The 19,639-nt window shown below is 32.2% G+C and overlaps 3 protein-coding genes across 3 annotated transcripts; 1 reads left to right on the forward strand and 2 right to left on the reverse strand.

Moving 5' to 3' along the window:
- The first annotated feature begins 5,480 nt into the window (after positions 1-5,480).
- Positions 5,481-7,361, forward strand: LOC115444635 (mitochondrial transcription rescue factor 1). The gene is made up of 4 exons (XM_030170492.2): positions 5,481-5,748; positions 6,159-6,301; positions 6,795-6,867; positions 6,971-7,361. The coding sequence occupies exons 1-4, from the start codon at positions 5,572-5,574 to the stop codon at positions 7,172-7,174; spliced, it is 597 nt and encodes a 198-aa protein (XP_030026352.2). The 5' UTR covers positions 5,481-5,571; the 3' UTR covers positions 7,175-7,361.
- Positions 7,362-9,144: 1,783 nt separating this feature from the next.
- On the reverse strand, positions 9,145-13,575 carry LOC115444342 (DNA helicase MCM9). The gene is made up of 10 exons (XM_037441020.1): positions 13,442-13,575; positions 13,097-13,368; positions 12,489-12,718; positions 12,057-12,163; positions 11,627-11,846; positions 11,090-11,246; positions 10,508-10,617; positions 10,080-10,226; positions 9,513-9,633; positions 9,145-9,274 (listed from the first exon to the last, which is right to left on the reverse strand). The coding sequence occupies exons 1-10, from the start codon at positions 13,534-13,536 to the stop codon at positions 9,264-9,266; spliced, it is 1,470 nt and encodes a 489-aa protein (XP_037296917.1). The 5' UTR covers positions 13,537-13,575; the 3' UTR covers positions 9,145-9,263.
- Positions 13,576-13,992: 417 nt separating this feature from the next.
- Positions 13,993-16,969, reverse strand: LOC119190032 (pre-mRNA-splicing factor 18). Its single transcript, XM_037441021.1, has 7 exons — positions 16,851-16,969; positions 16,651-16,783; positions 16,132-16,310; positions 15,841-15,921; positions 15,247-15,381; positions 14,674-14,886; positions 13,993-14,254 (listed from the first exon to the last, which is right to left on the reverse strand). The coding sequence occupies exons 1-7, from the start codon at positions 16,911-16,913 to the stop codon at positions 14,015-14,017; spliced, it is 1,044 nt and encodes a 347-aa protein (XP_037296918.1). The 5' UTR covers positions 16,914-16,969; the 3' UTR covers positions 13,993-14,014.
- Between the last annotated feature and the right edge of the window lie 2,670 nt (positions 16,970-19,639).

Consider the following 19,639-nt stretch of genomic DNA (forward strand, 5'->3'; position numbering starts at 1 on the left):
AAAACTTGCACAGCAAAACATGGAAGGCAACCGATAGCCCCATGTGGAGAGGGAATGAATAACCGTGAAATTACTCGTAAAACTTACATTAGTGAGGCAGTTAATATACCCCCGGGGACCATGTGGGCCACTCGTAAATCCACACGAAAAATATTAAGACACCCATCTTAGTCTCCACAGTTATAAAACTCCAAATTGGTGTAATTAATGGCCGAGTCAGTTTAATATTGTCATTAAGTTTTATCTGTTAATTCGTTTGGCTGTGCATGTTATCAATATCTGGGCTTAATCTTCATTCAATCAGCTGGATGTGGGTGATCTTAATCATTTATGTTTACGAATACGTTTATGCCTATTTACTATAGTTTACGATACATCGGCCTTGGCATACACGGAGAATCCATTCATTTGTTTTTTTCTTTGAGCTTTATACATGTAGAGCTGATGCTAAAATATACACAATATTCCTAGGTACTACTTTTAAAATAAAATATATTAATTGATTTTTAACATACATTGGACAAGAAGCTACAATAAAGACTTTTTTTTAATAATATCTTTATTCATGCAAATGTATAAACGATTTATTCGTAGCCTGTCGAGGTAACGTACTGTTTTCATCGCTTATATCTCTACATTTTTTAATATTTTTACCCAATATCATATTAAATAAAAAAAATTGACCACATAATATCGCCTACATTCTTAATCCAAAACTCAATAAAGAAGTTCTTCCTGACCGCTACTTTCCTTATAAATACTCTAACAAATTGATTCCAATTATTCCCCAATCCCATTAAATGCTTTACCGGGCTGTCAAAGTATCATAGATGCACAAAGGATGGACGTGATGGGGTGTCACCTATGATGAACGACATGGCCGTCAAATAAGAATTCAATTTCTCGCTCCCGTTGGCCCGTGGCGTGTGAACACGAGATTCTGTTCCTTAAAGGTGTTGAGTTTTCAATTTGTTTTTGTAAGGAATAGGTGTGAGTTTTGTCATTGATTTTTTTGGTCGCCATTGGTGTAGAGGCGACTGTTTTTAGTTTTACATTTGGACAAAATGCCTTTTTTTGTAATTAGCTGGTAGTCTAACATTAGTACATTTTACACGAGATTATTTTTGTATAATAACCAATTATATTATTGATCCCGAGGACTCTACCAAATATGAGTAACTGCACTTACAGAAGTTTTAATAATAGGTAAAGTGCACGTTATTTTGTCATAAACTATATGAGAGTTTTATGAACATGATTTTAGTAAGTAACTTAAATCTTAATTAGGTATATGTAACAATAATAATATAGTGCATAGATCCCTAGAAATACCATCCACGAAATGACTAAATATATAAGTAATATTTTTTGAGAACAATAATAAATAGTAACCTTACAATATACAATTCATTTATTATACTACAGCTACCTTCGTCGTATGTATAAAAGCCATTAACACAGGTAACCATTGTTCTATGAGTTATTAAAGGAATTATAGTAAACGAAACATAAAATAAAGAATGTTCGAACTTCCACACACCAGTTCGAGTACAGAAGCTACCTATGGTTTGAATACCGATTGTTTATGATTTAAAAGACTATAAAGTCAAGCATACGTTATATTTCTTATTGTTAGTTTATCGTATTGGAAATCTTAAATGGCTTATAGACATAGAGACCTGACGTTGTATACGTGCATGTTTTAAATTTAATATAGAGTAGTCAAACGTTATATGGCTATTAATATTTTATCAACATATTTATTTTATTGAACGCATTGGTACTGTATTTATCATTTAAAAATAAAACATAAATGTAAAGGAACTAGTTTAATGTTGCTTACCATATGGAGAACAAAACTTCAAAAATAGCTACAGACGTAAAATATTTTGAAATACAACCCGCTTCCGTAGAAATGGAAGCCGATGAACGAATCCACAATAGAAATTCATTTTATAGCTCACACTTGATGTTTATCCAGTAGCATTAAAGCATCTCTGGCTTTGTCTTTGAATTAATAGTCCACCAACATCTTCCATCTACGGATGTCGGAAAGTGGAGACAAAGCTATAAACTGTGTCAAATTAAAAACCCCTTTGAACTCGCCGTAAACATAATCGTAATACTAAAATAAAAAGTTCGTTACGAATGCGGGACATGTGTCCACATGTTGCTAAGAGACAACCCGTGTATAATGTGATAAAGTGTGGTCTGGTATACCGCCTGTTAGACGGCCGCCTTAAGGCCCCTACCCCAGCAAACGGCCTTGGACAATTCAATCCATACTTAGCGACGAGTTACTGGTGAAAATATGCAAAGATTTACTGATAATCTCTTTAAAAAATCAATTTGAGGGTTTTTAGAAAATTTTAAAATACCAAAACATTCCTTAATAAACAATCTATCTAATAGAATCGGTTACAAATTTAATTTATGTGAATTTTAGGAGGAAATGCATGGAGAAATACATCGATTATAGTGGCATTTTCATTTTGAATTTATCGAATAAATATCCACATTATAAAAAAATTAAAACTACAAAAGTGAAAATAATTTAATGTAGAAATATGATAATTTTTGTTTTCTTTAATATGTTTTATAAATGTTGAATAGATAGTTTTTAAAAATATAAGCGCGTCGTTTTTTTCGGGGCCTTAATTATTGCCTTGAACTAAGTTTTATTTTTAAGTTCTCTCTGACGTGTGATGGGGTGTGTTTTGGATTCGATGCGGCCGTGATTGTTGTTCTTAATAGCCTATAATTTTAACCCGTCAAAGGGTTTTTCAATTTAAGAATTATGACGATCCGGTAATATTTTTGTATCTCAGCCAATAGATTAAATAAAGTATGCAAATTATGGCGTAGAGATTCTGTATTATAATGCCAAAATATAAAACTACCCACCTTTCTGTTAGAATTTCTTACTACATTTGTAGCAAGTATTGAAAAAAGGAATTTGGATGCACTTGACAGGTTGCCTCATTCATGAACGTAAATTTACATTATTCCAAAAAAAGTGATAGCAAATTTACTACTCTACCCTCCAAGACTCTACTCTAAGTCGTATAAGTAAGATCAGAGTATTAAAAGGCACTATGATAAGGTTTTACGAATAAACAAGATACTTTATTCAACTAAAAAACGTAGGTACCCCTGATAAATAAGAAATAATAAAATATATATAAATCGAAGAATTTATGACTGTTCACGTCAATACAAGGCTATAAAAAGGTTTTATATTGGTCTCAATGAAACGGACATGCAAAATGCATGATAAAATAGTCGGAGACAGGAAAACGTCCTCTCGTATCAGTAAGGTGTTTACTATGGTGCGCCTCGTCGACGCCATGCCAAAGATAAAAGAGGCAAGCCCGCATTGAGGCGTCAGGTCGTGGGACTCATAGACCCTAAAATTAGAGGACTAACAAAGAGTACTTTATAAGAAATCATCAAGTTAAGAGGAACATTTATAATAATGATATTAAGTAAACTTTTTCTAACGTGACTAATTTACGTGTATTTGTTTTTGGACACCTAAAAGAACACAAGATACAAACAAATATGAATAATAAACTGGATGTATTTTATTCTATAACCTGGTCATTTTTAGTGAATAAACTAAAAATATTATCGCTTCGTAATTATATTTTATTATCAAATAAAACATTGTAACCCCCATACAAACATCTGACTCCGAGCCCAAACACGCTAAAGATAAACTTGTGCACTTGAGTGAAGTGGGCTCCCACGGGCTGGGGGAGCCTGAAGCCGCTCTCTGAACATCATTGTCAACATGATCTGTTTTCTCGCGTAACTTACTGTTATCTGATACTCTGTTGCCAATTTAAATGACAGTATATACATTTGTATTTGAAGGCAAAACTGCCAGTATCTACAATCTATCTAAAATTTAAATAAGCTCTTAATTTATTTTAGAGTTTTTAAAGTTTTAATTTTAAATTGTGAGGTAAAATCCTTAAGTCATAAATAGATATTAATTACCTACAGCAAAAACCTATTTCATAAAACATTCGTTATTAAAGCGAAAATGCTTTATGCTGCTCAATAACTTAATGTTCCATGTTCGTTTGCAATATCAATTACACTCGGAACCCTGGCGACATTTTCAGGATCACGCACTCACAGAAGAAGGCCTTTATTTGTCATTATCTCTAGCCACCGAACCTGAATGACACAACGATTCCCAGTTTTCACTAACGACTTCTCTGAAATACTGAGTTCTACAGCATTGGATATTTTAATCCTGGTAAGTAATTCCCGCAAATACCAAATCTTTTCCAAGCCGAAATATTTGTGCTTTCATAAGACTTACCAAATTTTTTTTTAGGCAATGTTTTACTTTCTATATAATATTATGTATTATGTAGGTGCGTATAGGCAGTTATTATATTGTTTTAATTTATTATGTTTTTAATACCGACGAAGGTAAGCGCCGTTTCCAAAGGGTAGACATTTATTTTGACCACGAACGTATAACGTAAACCCAGTTCGGGTTTGATGTGAACCAAATGTCGTAAACAAACCGAAGTGCGGTGTTTGCTCCCACATCGTCCGTCTGGTGATCTGTAAACGGTTATGATTATGAATTTACGATAGGGCTATACATGATCGTCATTCACACACGGCATTTATTATTAGACCAAAGTGATGTGAGCATGGAGTGCATTGTTTATTTTTTTATCGACAGTCAAAGATCGGGCCGCACCGTGAGGCCAGACAGTGGTGTGGTTATAAATATAGGTAGGTGCGTTTATTATTAATAATTCGATCCCTCAGCGGTGTAGTGACAGAATTCTTTGGTTGTGCATCATAAGTTTGTACGTTCAATTTGTTTCTTATGTTATGAGAGATTTTCAAATAAGGCAAATAAATTTATCACCCAGGCGTGTACCTACTACATTTAATTTGGCTCTAAGTGTACAAAAACTTGCTAATAAAATCAATTAAAAGATAATATACTTAATTTCCCCTTGCCAATGTTACATGTTGCAGTAAAAAGTACCCGAGTACCTACTCGACCACCTTTCTGATGGACGTTAAGTAACTCTCTCCGAGATATTCCACCCTGAGTCCTGAACAAATTGTGTTACAAAAATGGAAATACCATACAACATGCTGCCCGAACCGAGAATTAAACCCAGGAACTCGCGGTCCATACTCCATATCCCGAAGAATTCATTGGACATAGATTGTTAAATAAAATAATTTAATTTCGATAACCGTTAACAAACACTTACGGTATTTACCTATATTTTTGAAAAACAAAAATGGCTTTGTTATGTTCCTACTTAATTTCGCAGCCTCTAGAGATTTGTAATAATATATTCTGCGTGAAACTATTATTGTCATTGATTTGACATTAACTTTGACGTAGGTAACCTTGACGCAGTTTTCAAACATCAAACAAATGCCATCTCTTTTACTCTCCAAATAAAATACTCAACTAAAAAGAGATACACTACGAAGGGTTACAGTATATTAGGGTTGCAATAGTTTTTGTAACGCTGAAAAGATAATAAAAAATATTCTCAACATAATTTACTCCATAAAATGAGTTTATGTAGAAGAATGTGTATCCCTATTTTAGGTCTCCGAAATCTACAACGGGAAATAACTTTAAGAACTTTGTGTAATATAGCCAATAAAAATATAAACATAACCTCTACGAAAGGAAATTGTGATCCAGTAAAAGTGTTTTATAATAGTATTCGTCTTAAATCTAAAAAGGTTTGTCTTTTTTGAGTTACTTATATAGGTTTTTATTTGTTTACAGAATAAATAAAAGTTAAATACTAACAGTGCCTGTGATTTATATTATTTTTGAAATCCAAATATCCAACTTTTTAATCTTTTAGCCGAAGGTTTCTAAGCTTACATCTTTAATACACAAATCATAATATTTTAAATTTCAATCAAATTCTCTTTTAGTTACCTCTAAAGTTGTTCCACTAGCATGTTTATTTACAATATTAACTTAGCTGTATACTAGTGAGCTTTTATAGAGAAATTAAAACTGCCTTAAAAATGTAAAATAAATAGTAAAGCTTAAAAAACAACCACAATGTTAATACTACTAATTTAACTGAACAATAGACAAATTTAAAATCATAATACATTTTTATACATTATATTTCCAGGCCAAATATGACTCTGATGATGAAGATGATAAATTTGATGATGATGACACATCACTAACAAAGGATTCAAAAGTCGTTAAATTCAGCACAACATCCATGAGAGCAGACGTCATCTTGAAATCAGGCCTAGGTATAGCGAGGAAGTAAGTATGTATACAAATAAGATTCTTGCTTCTTATCAAGCCTATATTTAGATTCTTAATTTTGTGGGGATTAGGGGTACTTATTATTGTTCTTAATGCTCTTTTTAATCTTTCACTTGACTCTCAAAAATTCTGTGAAATAGATACAGTGTGTCACTACAATTTATTTTTATAATTAAATGGGATAAATTGTATGCTAATGGTTGCTTAATACAAATAAAGTTGATATATAAAAAATCACAGAATATAAAACTGTAAAGTTTGATACCTTACCAAGCAAGAAGTCAATAATATGAATAACAAGCTTGTAAATTTTGAAGAATTATTGTGCTCATAATATTTCACATTTAGCCCTGTTGTCTCATAGATATATTTTGTAAACCCTTCTTAGTCACAGAGATACAGGCATAGAGCCTAGTGTTGTGGCCTTTAATATTAAGTAAGGAGATTAGTGGATAGCTTGACATTGCTAATTCGTGATTTTCATTTTCAGTAAAATAGAACAATCATTCTACGAATGTAAAATAAGAATAAATGGCAAAAAACTGAGCAAGAAAAGTGCTACTGTGAGTAGTTTAAAAAGCATACTAGATTCATAAATGTATTTTTATGTATAAAATCTTTTGAAATGAATCATTTATTATACTTAAAAATAATACATATTTGCAGGTTAGGCCCGGTGATGAAGTAGATGTAATAAAAATGGTAAGCCCTAATAATCCTGAACACTTGTATATTTCCCGAGTTGAAGTCATAAATGTAGTACCCAAGGAAGAAAATATAGCAATAACAGCGAGAAGGTTCAAAAACCTTCTCATAGAAAACTATGATGAAGATCCATATAAAGGCAGAATTAGTGAAAATGACTCATAAACTGCTTGAAATGCATTATTTGTGACAAGATACACACTATTAAAAATACACTGTTAGAACAAAGTAAGATGAATTAAATGGTCTATCTGTTACAGATTATTGATTCCAATCAAGTTTAGTGTATAAATTGTTAAGTTATTGAGGTTTGTAAATAGGAGCCAAAATAAAAATATAACAATTTATAAAACATGATTTTATTCAAATACCATTAGTCTATCAAATATCAAGATCAATATCACAATCTGAACTTTCGAACATAGATATTTGTGAATTTTGTGTAGATTTTTGGTTTATTGTGGAACTTGTACTATCACTTTTGTCTTTTAATTTTACTACATCACTATTTGAATTTGCCTTGTGTGTCACTTTTTCTTCATATTTACTTAAATCGTGTTTCTCAACATATTGAAATTCCATTAACTTACTTACAGTTTTTGACAAATTTGCTCCTTCTTTATCAGTTAGTGTTATTTCTTTTTCATGATTGTTTTTTACAGTTTTACATTCTTTAACTGGACTATGAATATTTTGAACACATTCATCAATATTTTTAGACTTTCCTTTTATTCCTGAAGTACTTGGTTCATTGATATTCGTATTTTCACCATTCGTAGAATTCACTTCGGAATTAGCCTCAAATTTAAAATCAATATTTAATTCCGCAAAGACATCATTTACACTCGGCACTGCTTTTAAAATTGATCGCTCGTCAAAATCATTATCACTTTCTAAAGGGTCTTCTGTACAAGTTGTTTTAACGGTTTTAGACCTCTTATTAATATTGACCTTTATATTTGATGTATTCACGGTAACTTCCTTTCGTTGCCGTTTTTTCTGGTTTCTTTGTGCTGGTGGTGGATTCCTATCGACTTTATTTAAAGTTGCATGTTTCTTTAAAGTTTTGGCTAATTTGTCATTAACCCGTATTTTATTTTCATCTTCCTGAGAATTTTCTGAATTCTCTTTATTTTCTGCTTTATCTTCATTGCCATCTTGTTTTACTTTGTTCTTATCAAAGTACGAACTAGTCACTAATGAGGCGGATAAAATTATATTATCATCAGAAACATCGTCATACTTCGCAAATAATCTATTTATACCTCTATCAATGTCGTGCTCTAATGTCTTATGATCAACTTGTAACAGCTGACCGTAATACAGTAACTCCTCATGCCATATTTCATACAAATTTAGTTGAGTTAGGAGTTTCTTAGCTGTACATAGATATCCATAATCTGGGTACTTCTGAAATGTAGAATGTAGAGCATCAACAGTGTCAGATAGAGTGCAGTCTTGCATTGATAAATCTACGAGTGTCACTGCGGTAATGGCATCCATAGGTAATATCGTGTTCCGGTACATAAGCCGACAATGAGCTTGTGATAATCTGCAATGACAAAGAGAATTATTAAGCACAGCATGCAGTTAGGGATAAGAGCGGGTGAGATTATAAACACTAAAGGAGTTGACAGAAGTGCAATAACTGCAACATTTTGCCAATGGTATTTGTCTCATTATAGCAATGATGCTCTGTGTTCAGTCATATAATGTATGTTTGTTGTTTCTTCTTTTTACTATGGTTCATTTTTAAATTGTTTTTTTCTGTCTTTTTATTTATTTGCTTTTGTATTCAGTGCCAATTTCGCATTTATTTTAAACTAGCCATAAATTGTATCAGGTGTCATAAAATATGGACTATGTCCTCCAAATGGAACTCCGACTGGATCTTAATTACACAAATTCCTTACCTGACGAGACTATCCAACATTCGCACAGTAGTTCGAGAAGGGTCTCGATGTTCAGATTTCCTTTGAACCATATAATATGACTGCAGGATTGTGTTTGCTGATTTTGTCATTTTCGTAGTTTGTGGCCCTACAAAGCTTATATACATCTGAAAGAGTGATTAAAGTTAATTTAAAACTGACAAAATTGAACCTTAAATGTTAGAGAAGTTGAATTGCACATACTTGTAACTTTTCCAGATTCCATGTCTTCTTTGATTCATTAGGACTGGTGTCACCAAATAATATGTAAGATGACACCAGTTTATCCCAGACTTTGTTTTTTGAATCAAGTAGGATGAATATTAGATCGAACCTGAGAAGTAAAATTATATATAATATAATCAATTTTTAATAACTACCCTCTATAAAATGAACAAAAACCACATAATTCAAGGGTTCAAATATTTTTAACAATTCTTAGTTTACATAAATTTACATTGATCTTGGAATGAAGACAACAAACAAATGACTTGATCTTTGTGTAAAACATTTTTGAATACCAACGACCATGACAACAATAATTCATATTAAATTATATTGTATTTACCTACTCAACAATGGAGTCCCAAGTGATACGTTGACGCTAAGCGGCTGATCGGTATCGTAGTGTCCTTTAGGATTGCACGCCGCAATGATGGCGCAACGCGTGTTCAGTTTACATACAATGCCAGCCTGTGTGTAAAATAATGCAAAATAGTTAGAGAAGACTGGTTTCAAATTTATATCTTGAGGGTTTATTGTCTCGTCCCTATTGTATTATAAGCCTGAAATGGCATTATCGAATTATTATTTATCTTATTCTATAGAGAATAGTAAGTTTTTGTATTTTCCATTCTTTGAAATTCCGCCACTTATGATCTTAATGTCATTGTGTCTCTGACATTATATTTAGTCTAGAATGTGCTTATCGGCTAATGCAGTGTAATCACGAGTGGGAAGAGTATATTTTTCAAATAGAAGTCGACGCATACGCATACTATTTTATTTCATCGTAGTGCTTACCTATTTGACAAGTTCGCGATGGTGGTCCGGCAGAATTCATACTAAAAACCCGTCGCAACTGATAATCACGTAGGGTGCTTTAATAATAATTAAATTAGTTAAAAGAGTAATCTTACCTTAGCGATAGAGATTGTCTGCTGCTCCATAGCTTCGTGTATGGCGGTGCGGTCGTGTTCGCGGAGCTGCGATATCTCGTCTATACAACACACGCCGCCGTCAGAGAGGACCAGAGCGCCCGCTTCTAGTTGCCATTCACCTTCTTCCTTAAAAATAATATAATAATTAATTATAACATACCCACTATTCGATTCCGCAGAAGCTGTTTGTAAAATGATTACTGAAACATGGTTGAAAAGGTATGTTTTGCCGACTCTACATTGGAGTTGGCAGTCCCGAACTAGGTGTCAGCAGTTAACCAGAGCAAGACCAAGTTGATGCATAAAAGGTTAATTAGGCCACTGCAAGCGAGATAAATTAACTGAAGATATTATCTATATTTCGTATGATGTGTCCTTAAATAAATCTTCAAATTATATCTGCTTACCCTTAAAGCCGCGCAAGTGAGTCCAGCTCGCGTGCTGCCGGCTCCAGAAGTGAACACAGAACGCGCTGTCAAGTCCGCGCCCGCACGAAGCAGCTGCGATTTCCCAGTACCTAAGACAAAATGTTTTCATTGTGATCCATTATAGTTTACTTTTCAGCAACCTTATCGATTGTTTTGAGTCAATGGTGATGCCTGCTTAAGCTTACAGAGGGCACATTTCATTAAAATATAAGTTAATTACTTGATTTCATCTTACTTTCTTATAATTCTTACTAGCTTATGCTCGTGACTCCGCCCGTGTGAAAACGTTTACCGAAAGAAAATTCTCGCTATATACTTTTCTAGGAAAAAAATAGTCTATGTCCTTCCTTATGGTGTGTCCTCCAAATACTCCTCATCAAATTTCAATAAAATCTGTCAAGACAGACAAAGTTACTTTCCGGTTTATAAAACCAATATAAAGTTACGGAATCTAGTAAATAATTTAAGAATTTTTTATTCTTTTATAATGTCTTTTAAATAAATAAATCTAGACAATAAAGTCCAGGAAAAATGAAAACACAGCATACAACATGAATATACCTGGATCACCAACCAATAAAAGATGACATTGTCCTCTAACTCTGGTTGAATGTTGGTCATCTTGTGCCGATTTTTTATTAGCATCCTCTTCAACATGGTTTGCCCCAGTTATAACGGTGAGCAAAACTGCCAACTTTACCAAATGTAAACCATACACCTGCAACCAAATATATGAATCTACCGATTATTCTGTAAGCTGTATGATGTGTAATTATTATATGTGTAAATACAATTTTAAGTTTTATTAGATGGTAATGTCGAAGTCGAAGTATTTTGTACTTTGAGTCCACCTGGATAGGTATCATCACTTATCATTACCTAGAAGGTTGCAACTTTTAAGCACTGTTATGCTGTGTGATAAAATTATAGCGTCTATAGTTAATGAATATTGTATAACTTTACATTTTAGAATGATGCTTGCGGTACATTACAGTGCTTTGTACTTAGTTTTCACTCTCCGGCTAGTTATTGCATTCACCACAAGATGAGCAAGCTCTTTTCAACATTTCTACATATAAAAAAATAATAACGCCCAACCTGAGGACACACTGATTTTAAAATTTGATCTCTTCCTTTTAAAGGACATGATTCATACTTCGACCAGAAATCATTAAAGCATTCCTTAACATCGGGTGCTTTAGATACCACTTCTGATTGTTGTGCGTTACACACTTCAATGTAATTGGCTTGCAAAACTAACTCCACTTCAGATTTCTTGTTCTGAACTGACGGTCTCCAACGGCGTCGAACCGCTCCACTGTAAAAACGGTGAGCAGAGAGTGTAAACATTATTTTAACTTTATTATAATTGCACTGAATATAAGAGATAGTTGGAAATGTATAGGTACGTAATCTTTGTATACAATTTATTGTTTTATTCTCTAAACAGATTTTACTTAGAATAAGCTTTTGGATGTAAGATCATAACGGAACCTAACACTACCTTACTTAAATAATAATAACATACCAAATTATTACATCATCTCCAGGCTTGCAACAATCAACCAGATCATCTTCTAACACTACCCACAAAGATCCAGGGATTGAACCAATACTTAATTTGTTTACTTGCTCCTAAAATTTTTAATTTTGTTTTCAGTTGTATTGTTGAATGCTTATAATTAACAGAACAAAAGATGAAATTAAATAAATAATAATAGCTTTAAATACATAGTCATTATTTTTTATAAATTGGGGTAACAAGCCATGACAACTGTTATGGACAACCACAATCAACTGAATTTATTAAAAATATATAATTTAAGAAGAAATAAATTTATCATCACAAAATGCAGACCGCTGCCAATCAATCTATCTGGAAATGTTTATGCCAAGCCTTTGATAAATACAAGGTTAACTGTGGCTAAATATAATGACGATGTTGGTGACAAAATTGTACCTGTATTTTCATTTCTTGATAATCCTTACAGTATTCTCGTGACACCAATTGTACTTGTGTGAATGTTGAACATCTGCATTTGGGGTTTTCATTACCACATTTGGAAGGAGCCTTTAGTATGTACCTGTTCTTAAATTCTGCTTCAACACAGTTTTCATATTTGCACTTCATGCAAACATACTTCCGTTGGTATTCTAACATTTTTGATTGAGTCACTCGGACTACTGTACCTGAAATATTATTTTGTATTTGGAACTTTATTCATTTGTAGACTTATTAAAATATGACAGTCAAAAATTTACAGTCGGCCATTAATTTCAATCTAAATATTTTTTTAAATTCCTATAGAATAAAGTAAGGCCAAAATATTTAAAATATATATTTTAGTGAAGAAAAGACAATTGTTTATGGAGACAAAAGTTTATATGTAGATGATTTGAAATTTTGAAATTATTCAGCTACTTTTGTGGCTGACTGTACATTGTAATTGTACACACACACACACACTTTACATGCACATATAACAATACTTGTTCATCTATATAGTTATGGAGCTTATAAAGTGTTTCGTCTTACTTTACTACTTATTACTCAATAGGTATACTAACCAGTTACTTTCAAAAAGCATCCCAAATCCACATTCTTAGGAAATATAGTCCTGTGCAATTCAGGGCAAACGGGTAGACCGAAAAACCTTGCATGAACGTTCCTTTTTAAATGACAATTAACTAATTTCGATGTAATTTCTTTATACTCTATATTTTCTAAAATATTCTGCTGAACCTTGATTATATCATTATCACAGATTGGTAAACTTTCTACAGGGCTACAAAGTACTTTATCTCCAACGTCAGGGTACGTTTCAAATAGTTTTAAAAAACTGAAAATAAAGACAAACACGTAAAGCAACTATTTGAAGATTATTTCCTAACTTTACACTTCAAAGTACTTACTCTATTTTAATACTATAATAACCAAGATTATCCGTTTCTGATAAAATGTTAATACAATCGTGGAAATGAAATTTCAGTAAATATTCACGGATCATTTTTGTTTGTTTACAATTTGCGTTAATTTTATAGGTTAGGTAAATGTCATTTTACTTTTTTTATTTCTATTCTTCCAGAGGTCATTCGAACATACTGCCTAAAGATTTTTCAAATACAAAACATTAATTGGTATTTTTAGACTTTTTTTTTTACTGAATACCATGGCAGCAAAGTTGAATCCTCATAACTTTAGATACAGTGGTTCTACGACTACGGTCAGTGATATATTTTTTATATGGAATTCAGATTGTAACCATTTTCCTATATTGTATCAAATGAAACCCCAATAATACAACATCGCTTCTACATAAGAAAAATAATTAGATAAGTTTTTACAGACAGAATAAGTTGCTAAAATGTGACCTTGAAGATACTCATCCCATATTATTTCATCAGCTTAGAAGGTGCAAAAGAATACTAATTCGGTGAATTATTGGGTCTAATAAAAAAGAAACTAGAGAAAAAAAAATTAATTTATTATCTAATTGTACTGTATTCCACACATCTTGATGGGTCCGTCGGGAAGTATTCTTGACATTTTGTCATCAGCCGTTTCAATGCTTGAATATATTTTCTTTGAGTTTCATCATTCATGACATGAGCGACGTTTTTTGAGAAGATCTTCTCACGTCCAGTACGTGCGTGGATACCAACCATGGTAACACCAATCGGCCATGGCGCGTTACCAATTGCCATTTGAAGATACGCATCGCTGGCCTAAAATTTTTATAACAATATATTATTTAAATTAATGGGTGCTTCATAGCAACTGCAGGATAAAGTAACTTCACTACAGGCATTAGACAATACTATATGTTAAAAAAGAGATTTGTGTTACTCCCATACATTTTATCTTAACTACTCTAAAGCTCCATAATTTACACGCGCCCAATATTCATTGAGCGAACTAAAATATTGCCATATTTTATTTCGCCCATAGGGTGCTGTTTAAATTCGCAAACAAAAATTCGCTTAATAAAAATCATAATTAAACATATACTATAATGCACAAATTCGTGCTAGGGCACGGATAAGCTGTTCAATTGCTTGCCTGTTTATGAAATAAAAAAATCTATAAGTAATTAATTTTATACTGTCAAGATATTAGAGGTTTGGTAAATTTTGTAATAACTAACCATAATATAATTTCTATCAAGCAAATGTCTGGTAATATCCGTTAGGCTGTCACAGATGTCTTCAGGCAAGTTTTTCTTTTTTAATTTCCTCATCAATGGCTTAAGGTATACTTGAGTTTGTGTAAATGTTGCCCTGGTCATCTTATGTTTGATGGCTGTTTTCTCTGCACCTGTTGCTGAGTTAAGTTGCTGTCCCCAAAGTTTTAGAAGAAACTGAAAAGCAGACAATTTATTGTTATTTTTTACTAGGTTTTGCTTACGGCTTCGCCCGCGTGACGGAGTTTTTCAGGTTAAAAGTCCCGCTATATATTTTCCCGGGCTAGAAAGTAGCCTATAACCTTTCCAGGGTCTTAAACTATCTCCATCCAAAATTTCATATAAATCTGTTCAGTAGATTATGAGAAAATCAATAACATACAGACAGATAGAAAATGGGACATGATTTTGTAATATGTATAGATAGATTACTTTCCAAAATTATAACTATTAGTAGATGCTCTGTAAGTTATATAATTGCAATATTAATGATGTAGTTAACACAAGGTTAATTATCTAAAATAAATACAACATTACCTGCAACAGTGTCATGATGACATTCATGTCATGATTTCTGTCACCTTGGCCAATTGTTTTTGCCATTTCTTGTATAAACTCGTAGGTGACTGAGTCATCAAGTGCATCTTCCTTAAGTGTATTCTCACTTTCACTCTGAAATTAAAAATATTAATCGAGTAGGTATTGTCTTCAAGACAGTCTCAGATTGTCGAATGAGTAGGACAATAATACCACTGACCTCTTATAGTTCAGAACTTTTTTGGAAAGGAGTATCTTGTAATCTGACAAATTACATTACTTATAGAAAAGAGTTAGATTATACCTAAGCATACTACATAAACATGCATTCACAAAGATCTCTGACACAGGTTTGTCAGTTTATAGGAAGCACAAATTACTGTAGGTCCACTGCGTTATTAATATTATATTTCAAAGATATAATAACTCTTATTCTTAGTTTTTATTTAATGAATAATTTTGGAAAATTAAATGTCAGTAGCTCTAAGTTATTTTTCTGATAGTCCAAAGGAATAAATTACTTTCTCAACTAAAAATTTATTCTTGAATTATTTTTGTCAATACACAAAATGTTCAATATATTTTGATATTTACCTGAGTTCCTAGTGCCAGTATTTCATTTAAATAAGCTTCATCCACTTTTTCCATAGCTTCTTGGAAATCATTTCTTAATCCCTAAAACAGCACAACTTTAAATTAATACACAAGGTCAAGCCATTTTTCATAATAATCAAAAATATTATGTATTAGTTTGTAAAATTATTTAACTGAAGTAAAACATTTATGTCTCTTACATAAGAAATAAAAATAGTATTAATACATAGTTTATCACTAATAGACTAAGTACTAGAAATATTCTTAAGTTGAAAAATTAAATATTCTTACTCTATTAGCTTCAGGTTCTTGGATTTCTATTCTTCGCAATCTTTTAAATGACTGCAATTCATTTTCACCAAACAGTAATATTGGGTGACCTCGCTCTCTCAATCTCTTTACAACCTCTGTTCTGGGCAGTGATACAGTTTCCGTATGTTCCATTTCTTTGTTATCTTGTTTTGTGTCCACTGGAAATAATTTTTATATGCAATTTCAGTATGTATGGAATAGATTTTTTTTTATCTTAATAATGATTTATTCACTTTATGTATAAGAATGCCTCATAAGAAGGTATAAAAATTGGTGATCAGCTATTCTATGCAAAACTTAGTTGCAAATGCTCAGGTTTAATGTAAAATATTATCATAAAATACAACTCACAAAAATTACTAACTGGATTTTTTATTCATAAAGAAATTTTTACATATTGATAACTATTTGGAAACTAAGTTATAATGTTCCACAAGCAATGCAATGTAAGACCAAAATCTATAAGTATTACCAACTACAAGAATAAATATATTTTACCTTTTTCATCTTTGATGTCCTGTTTCGTGCCCTCTTCTTCTTGATTCCGTGGTCCATATTTCTTGAAGTATTCTTCTTGTTCCTTAGCTAGAAGTTCACCTCTTTTGAAATATTTCTTTTTATTTGATGGGTCCTACGAAAGAAGTTCAATGTCAACAATGTTACAATCTTTTTATAACATTAATCAAATCTATACTTACTAAGATATTCTTTTCTTCTAAAAGTTTTCGTTTTCTAGCAATTTCTGCTTTCAAAATATCCATTTCTCTGCTAACAAATAATAAAACAACGCAATCAATAGAAGTTTGACAGTATTGACACTTATTTTTTATTTATTACGGCTCTGGAGACAATTCTATTGAGCCCGTCTTCCATCTGCCAACAGTAGTGCCAGATGACTATTGTGTAATACCACCAAAGTATGGCATTTTCGAAAAAAAAACATCGGATCCAATATAGTATGGGTGCACGAACAAAAATGTCTCCGATTTACCATCTAAAAAATACTTAACACTAGTAATATACAGTGTTTTTCCACTCTATATGGGCCAATTTCTTACCCACAAGAGTGCCCGATGGCGATAAAATACTCTAAATTTGAGGAAAAACTATTCATTTGGCAACTATGACTATCGATTGTCAAAAACAATGGATGGGCAATTTTTCTAAGGATAACCAAAGAATTATAATATATACAGCCATTGCATGGTTAAGTGAAACGCACAATTTGCAGTGTTCGAAAAAAAATATATATTCGAAATACATATTATTTTTAATGAAATACAAAAGTTAATGCAGATTTACAATTGGATTAAAAAAATCCTGAACTAAGGTCAGGCGAGGCAAGTGCGCCGACGGGGTAAGTGCACCTACCCTAAAAAAATCGAAAACTATTGATGTTATACAATTACCGCAATCTTATATCTATGCTACTAACATAAAAACATAAATGGCTATGTTCATTTTAATGCGATTTATTCGCCATTTTATTTCAAGTGTCATTTAGACCTGTAAACAGAGATGACCCCGTGAAAGATAATATCAAATATTTCAAGATATTTAACATATTTCTGTAAACCAGTAAGGTGAATACATAGTTTAAACCTTTTATTTTAACTTCCTGCCTGAATTTTATTTATATATACTAAAATAAAGGATTTTTTAGCAATGCGAAAAAATGTACCAAAAAATTGTAGAGTAGGGCAAGTGCGCCACAGTTAATAGTCGTATGGCGCACTTGCCCCTGATCCATATATAACCAACCTTTTTTGACAATAAGTTTTACTAATATGAATTATTATTATTAAAATGTTATACTTAACAGCAGAATTTTTTGTACTCAAGGTATTTTGTTTTGAACCGACTTAAATAAAAGGGCGTATTAGTTAATTCGTTTTTACAAAAGAAAAACTGAAATACCTTGGTCTAGAGCAACTTTACGTGAATAGGTTGCAACTGTTCGATCAGGCACGTTATCTGGATATAATGCAGCTAAAACATATCAAATGTTATAAGGCCAAATTCTAAGTAATTGAGTTATAACGCATTCAAAACTGTTAATTCCTACATTTTTGTAAGTTTTTTTTAGTTTTTAGAAATAAAATGGATTTTATATTAGGGCTACCATTTTTTTATTCCAACATATCCGCACACAAAACTCTAATATAGCAAAAATCTTATATAGCAAAAAAAAATCTAAAATGTTTTGAAGCCCTGATTTACATATATATGGCGCACTTACCCCGAATTTGATTTGACAGCCATAGTTTGTTATAATATTGAGTGATTAAAAATTATCCAAGAGCAATGCTAGTAAAACTTATTTCTCTACGGACTAAAATGAATGTTTTCTTTATAATGTTTCATATTGACGTTTTTTTTTACACAGGCGCACTTACCCCATTTCCGGAGGCAAGTACGCCTACTGCCATTTTTTTTTACTTTGAGCAAAATATTATTAATTTATGGCCCGATTTTCTTGAATGGCTATAGGTTGTTATCACAAAATACCAAATATTCTTAAATTAATAAAATTACAATCTTAAGTCAGCACAAAAAGAAATTATTTTGCATTGAATCCAGCTATGAAAATTTTATGGCGCACTTCCCCCGACTGACCTTATAAGATTTTTGGTTCAATTTCAGATCATCAATTAGAACGGGTTGTTCAATCTATACTTGATCTATCTAGAAAAATTACATTACTTTATTTAAATTGGATAATAAGCTTGTATTTCCACACTTGTAACTATTATTGTTATCATGGGACGAAAATGTTATGGAGTATGGACTGCCTTCATTGCATTGTAAAGCGCGCGGTACGACTTACGCTGTGGATTCGAATCCCAGGCAAATCGATACTTTATTTTTTAAATCAATATCAGCCCAGTGTCCAAAAATTTCTGCCCGATATGGCGATAGGCTTGCCCCTGGTTACATCTCGAGACCAAAATACTAACGGGGAAAAATTTATGCACTAGTTGTGCCTCCGGCTATCCCTTCATGATAAAACGCGTGAGTGTGTGCATTATTATACTTGCGCCTTCATCTATTTGATCTGTGAACTTTTAGTATTCGTAACACTTTCTAGTAAACTCTCAAGTTATAATACTTAGTGGACTCAAGTAGAGAAAGCAAGTGCTCAGTCATAGTAGACCCTTACCCAAATTCAGAGAATAGTACACTTGTGTGCGTGATGTTAAAATGTTCTCTTCCAGGTGGTCATTCATTCTACGAGCTATGACTGATTTGTGTAGCGTAATATCTTTTTCACAGTATTTATGATTAACTTCCACGGTAATATATAAGATAAAGATCATTTCAAAATTTCCTTCTATTTGTCATTCACGCTATTGGTGAATTCTGCACTCTTGCAGCTTAATGTAGGTATTATCCAATATATAAAACGTATTGTTTTGATAGCGGCTATTATATCTGATTGTAAAACGACAGGTCTAAAGATAAATACTGCGATTGAATCAAATTGATT

The sequence above is a fragment of the Manduca sexta genome, chromosome 21, assembly GCF_014839805.1.
Source record: "Manduca sexta isolate Smith_Timp_Sample1 chromosome 21, JHU_Msex_v1.0, whole genome shotgun sequence".
In the NCBI taxonomy this organism is placed as follows: Eukaryota; Metazoa; Arthropoda; class Insecta; order Lepidoptera; family Sphingidae; genus Manduca; species Manduca sexta.

What these genes read in the sequence shown, in the direction of transcription:
- LOC115444635 (XM_030170492.2), top strand. Translation starts at nt 5,572, where the DNA reads ATGAGTTTATGTAGAAGAATGTGTATCCCTATTTTAGGTCTCCGAAAT. An exon ending in GGCCTAGGTATAGCGAGGAA is followed by an intron (nt 6,302 to 6,794) that starts GTAAGTATGTAT and finishes TTTCATTTTCAG; the next exon opens with TAAAATAGAACAATCATTCT. An exon ending in TGAGCAAGAAAAGTGCTACT is followed by an intron (nt 6,868 to 6,970) that starts GTGAGTAGTTTA and finishes ACATATTTGCAG; the next exon opens with GTTAGGCCCGGTGATGAAGT.
- LOC115444342 (XM_037441020.1), bottom strand. Translation starts at nt 13,536, where the DNA reads ATGATCCGTGAATATTTACTGAAATTTCATTTCCACGATTGTATTAAC. An exon ending in GGAGATGATGTAATAATTTG is followed by an intron (nt 11,847 to 12,056) that starts GTATGTTATTAT and finishes CCGTTTTTACAG; the next exon opens with TGGAGCGGTTCGACGCCGTT. An exon ending in TCACTTGCGCGGCTTTAAGG is followed by an intron (nt 10,227 to 10,507) that starts GTAAGCAGATAT and finishes ATTATTTTTAAG; the next exon opens with GAAGAAGGTGAATGGCAACT.
- LOC119190032 (XM_037441021.1), bottom strand. Translation starts at nt 16,913, where the DNA reads ATGGATATTTTGAAAGCAGAAATTGCTAGAAAACGAAAACTTTTAGAA. An exon ending in GGACATCAAAGATGAAAAAG is followed by an intron (nt 16,311 to 16,650) that starts GTAAAATATATT and finishes AATTATTTCCAG; the next exon opens with TGGACACAAAACAAGATAAC. An exon ending in TACTGGCACTAGGAACTCAG is followed by an intron (nt 15,382 to 15,840) that starts GTAAATATCAAA and finishes TTTTAATTTCAG; the next exon opens with AGTGAAAGTGAGAATACACT.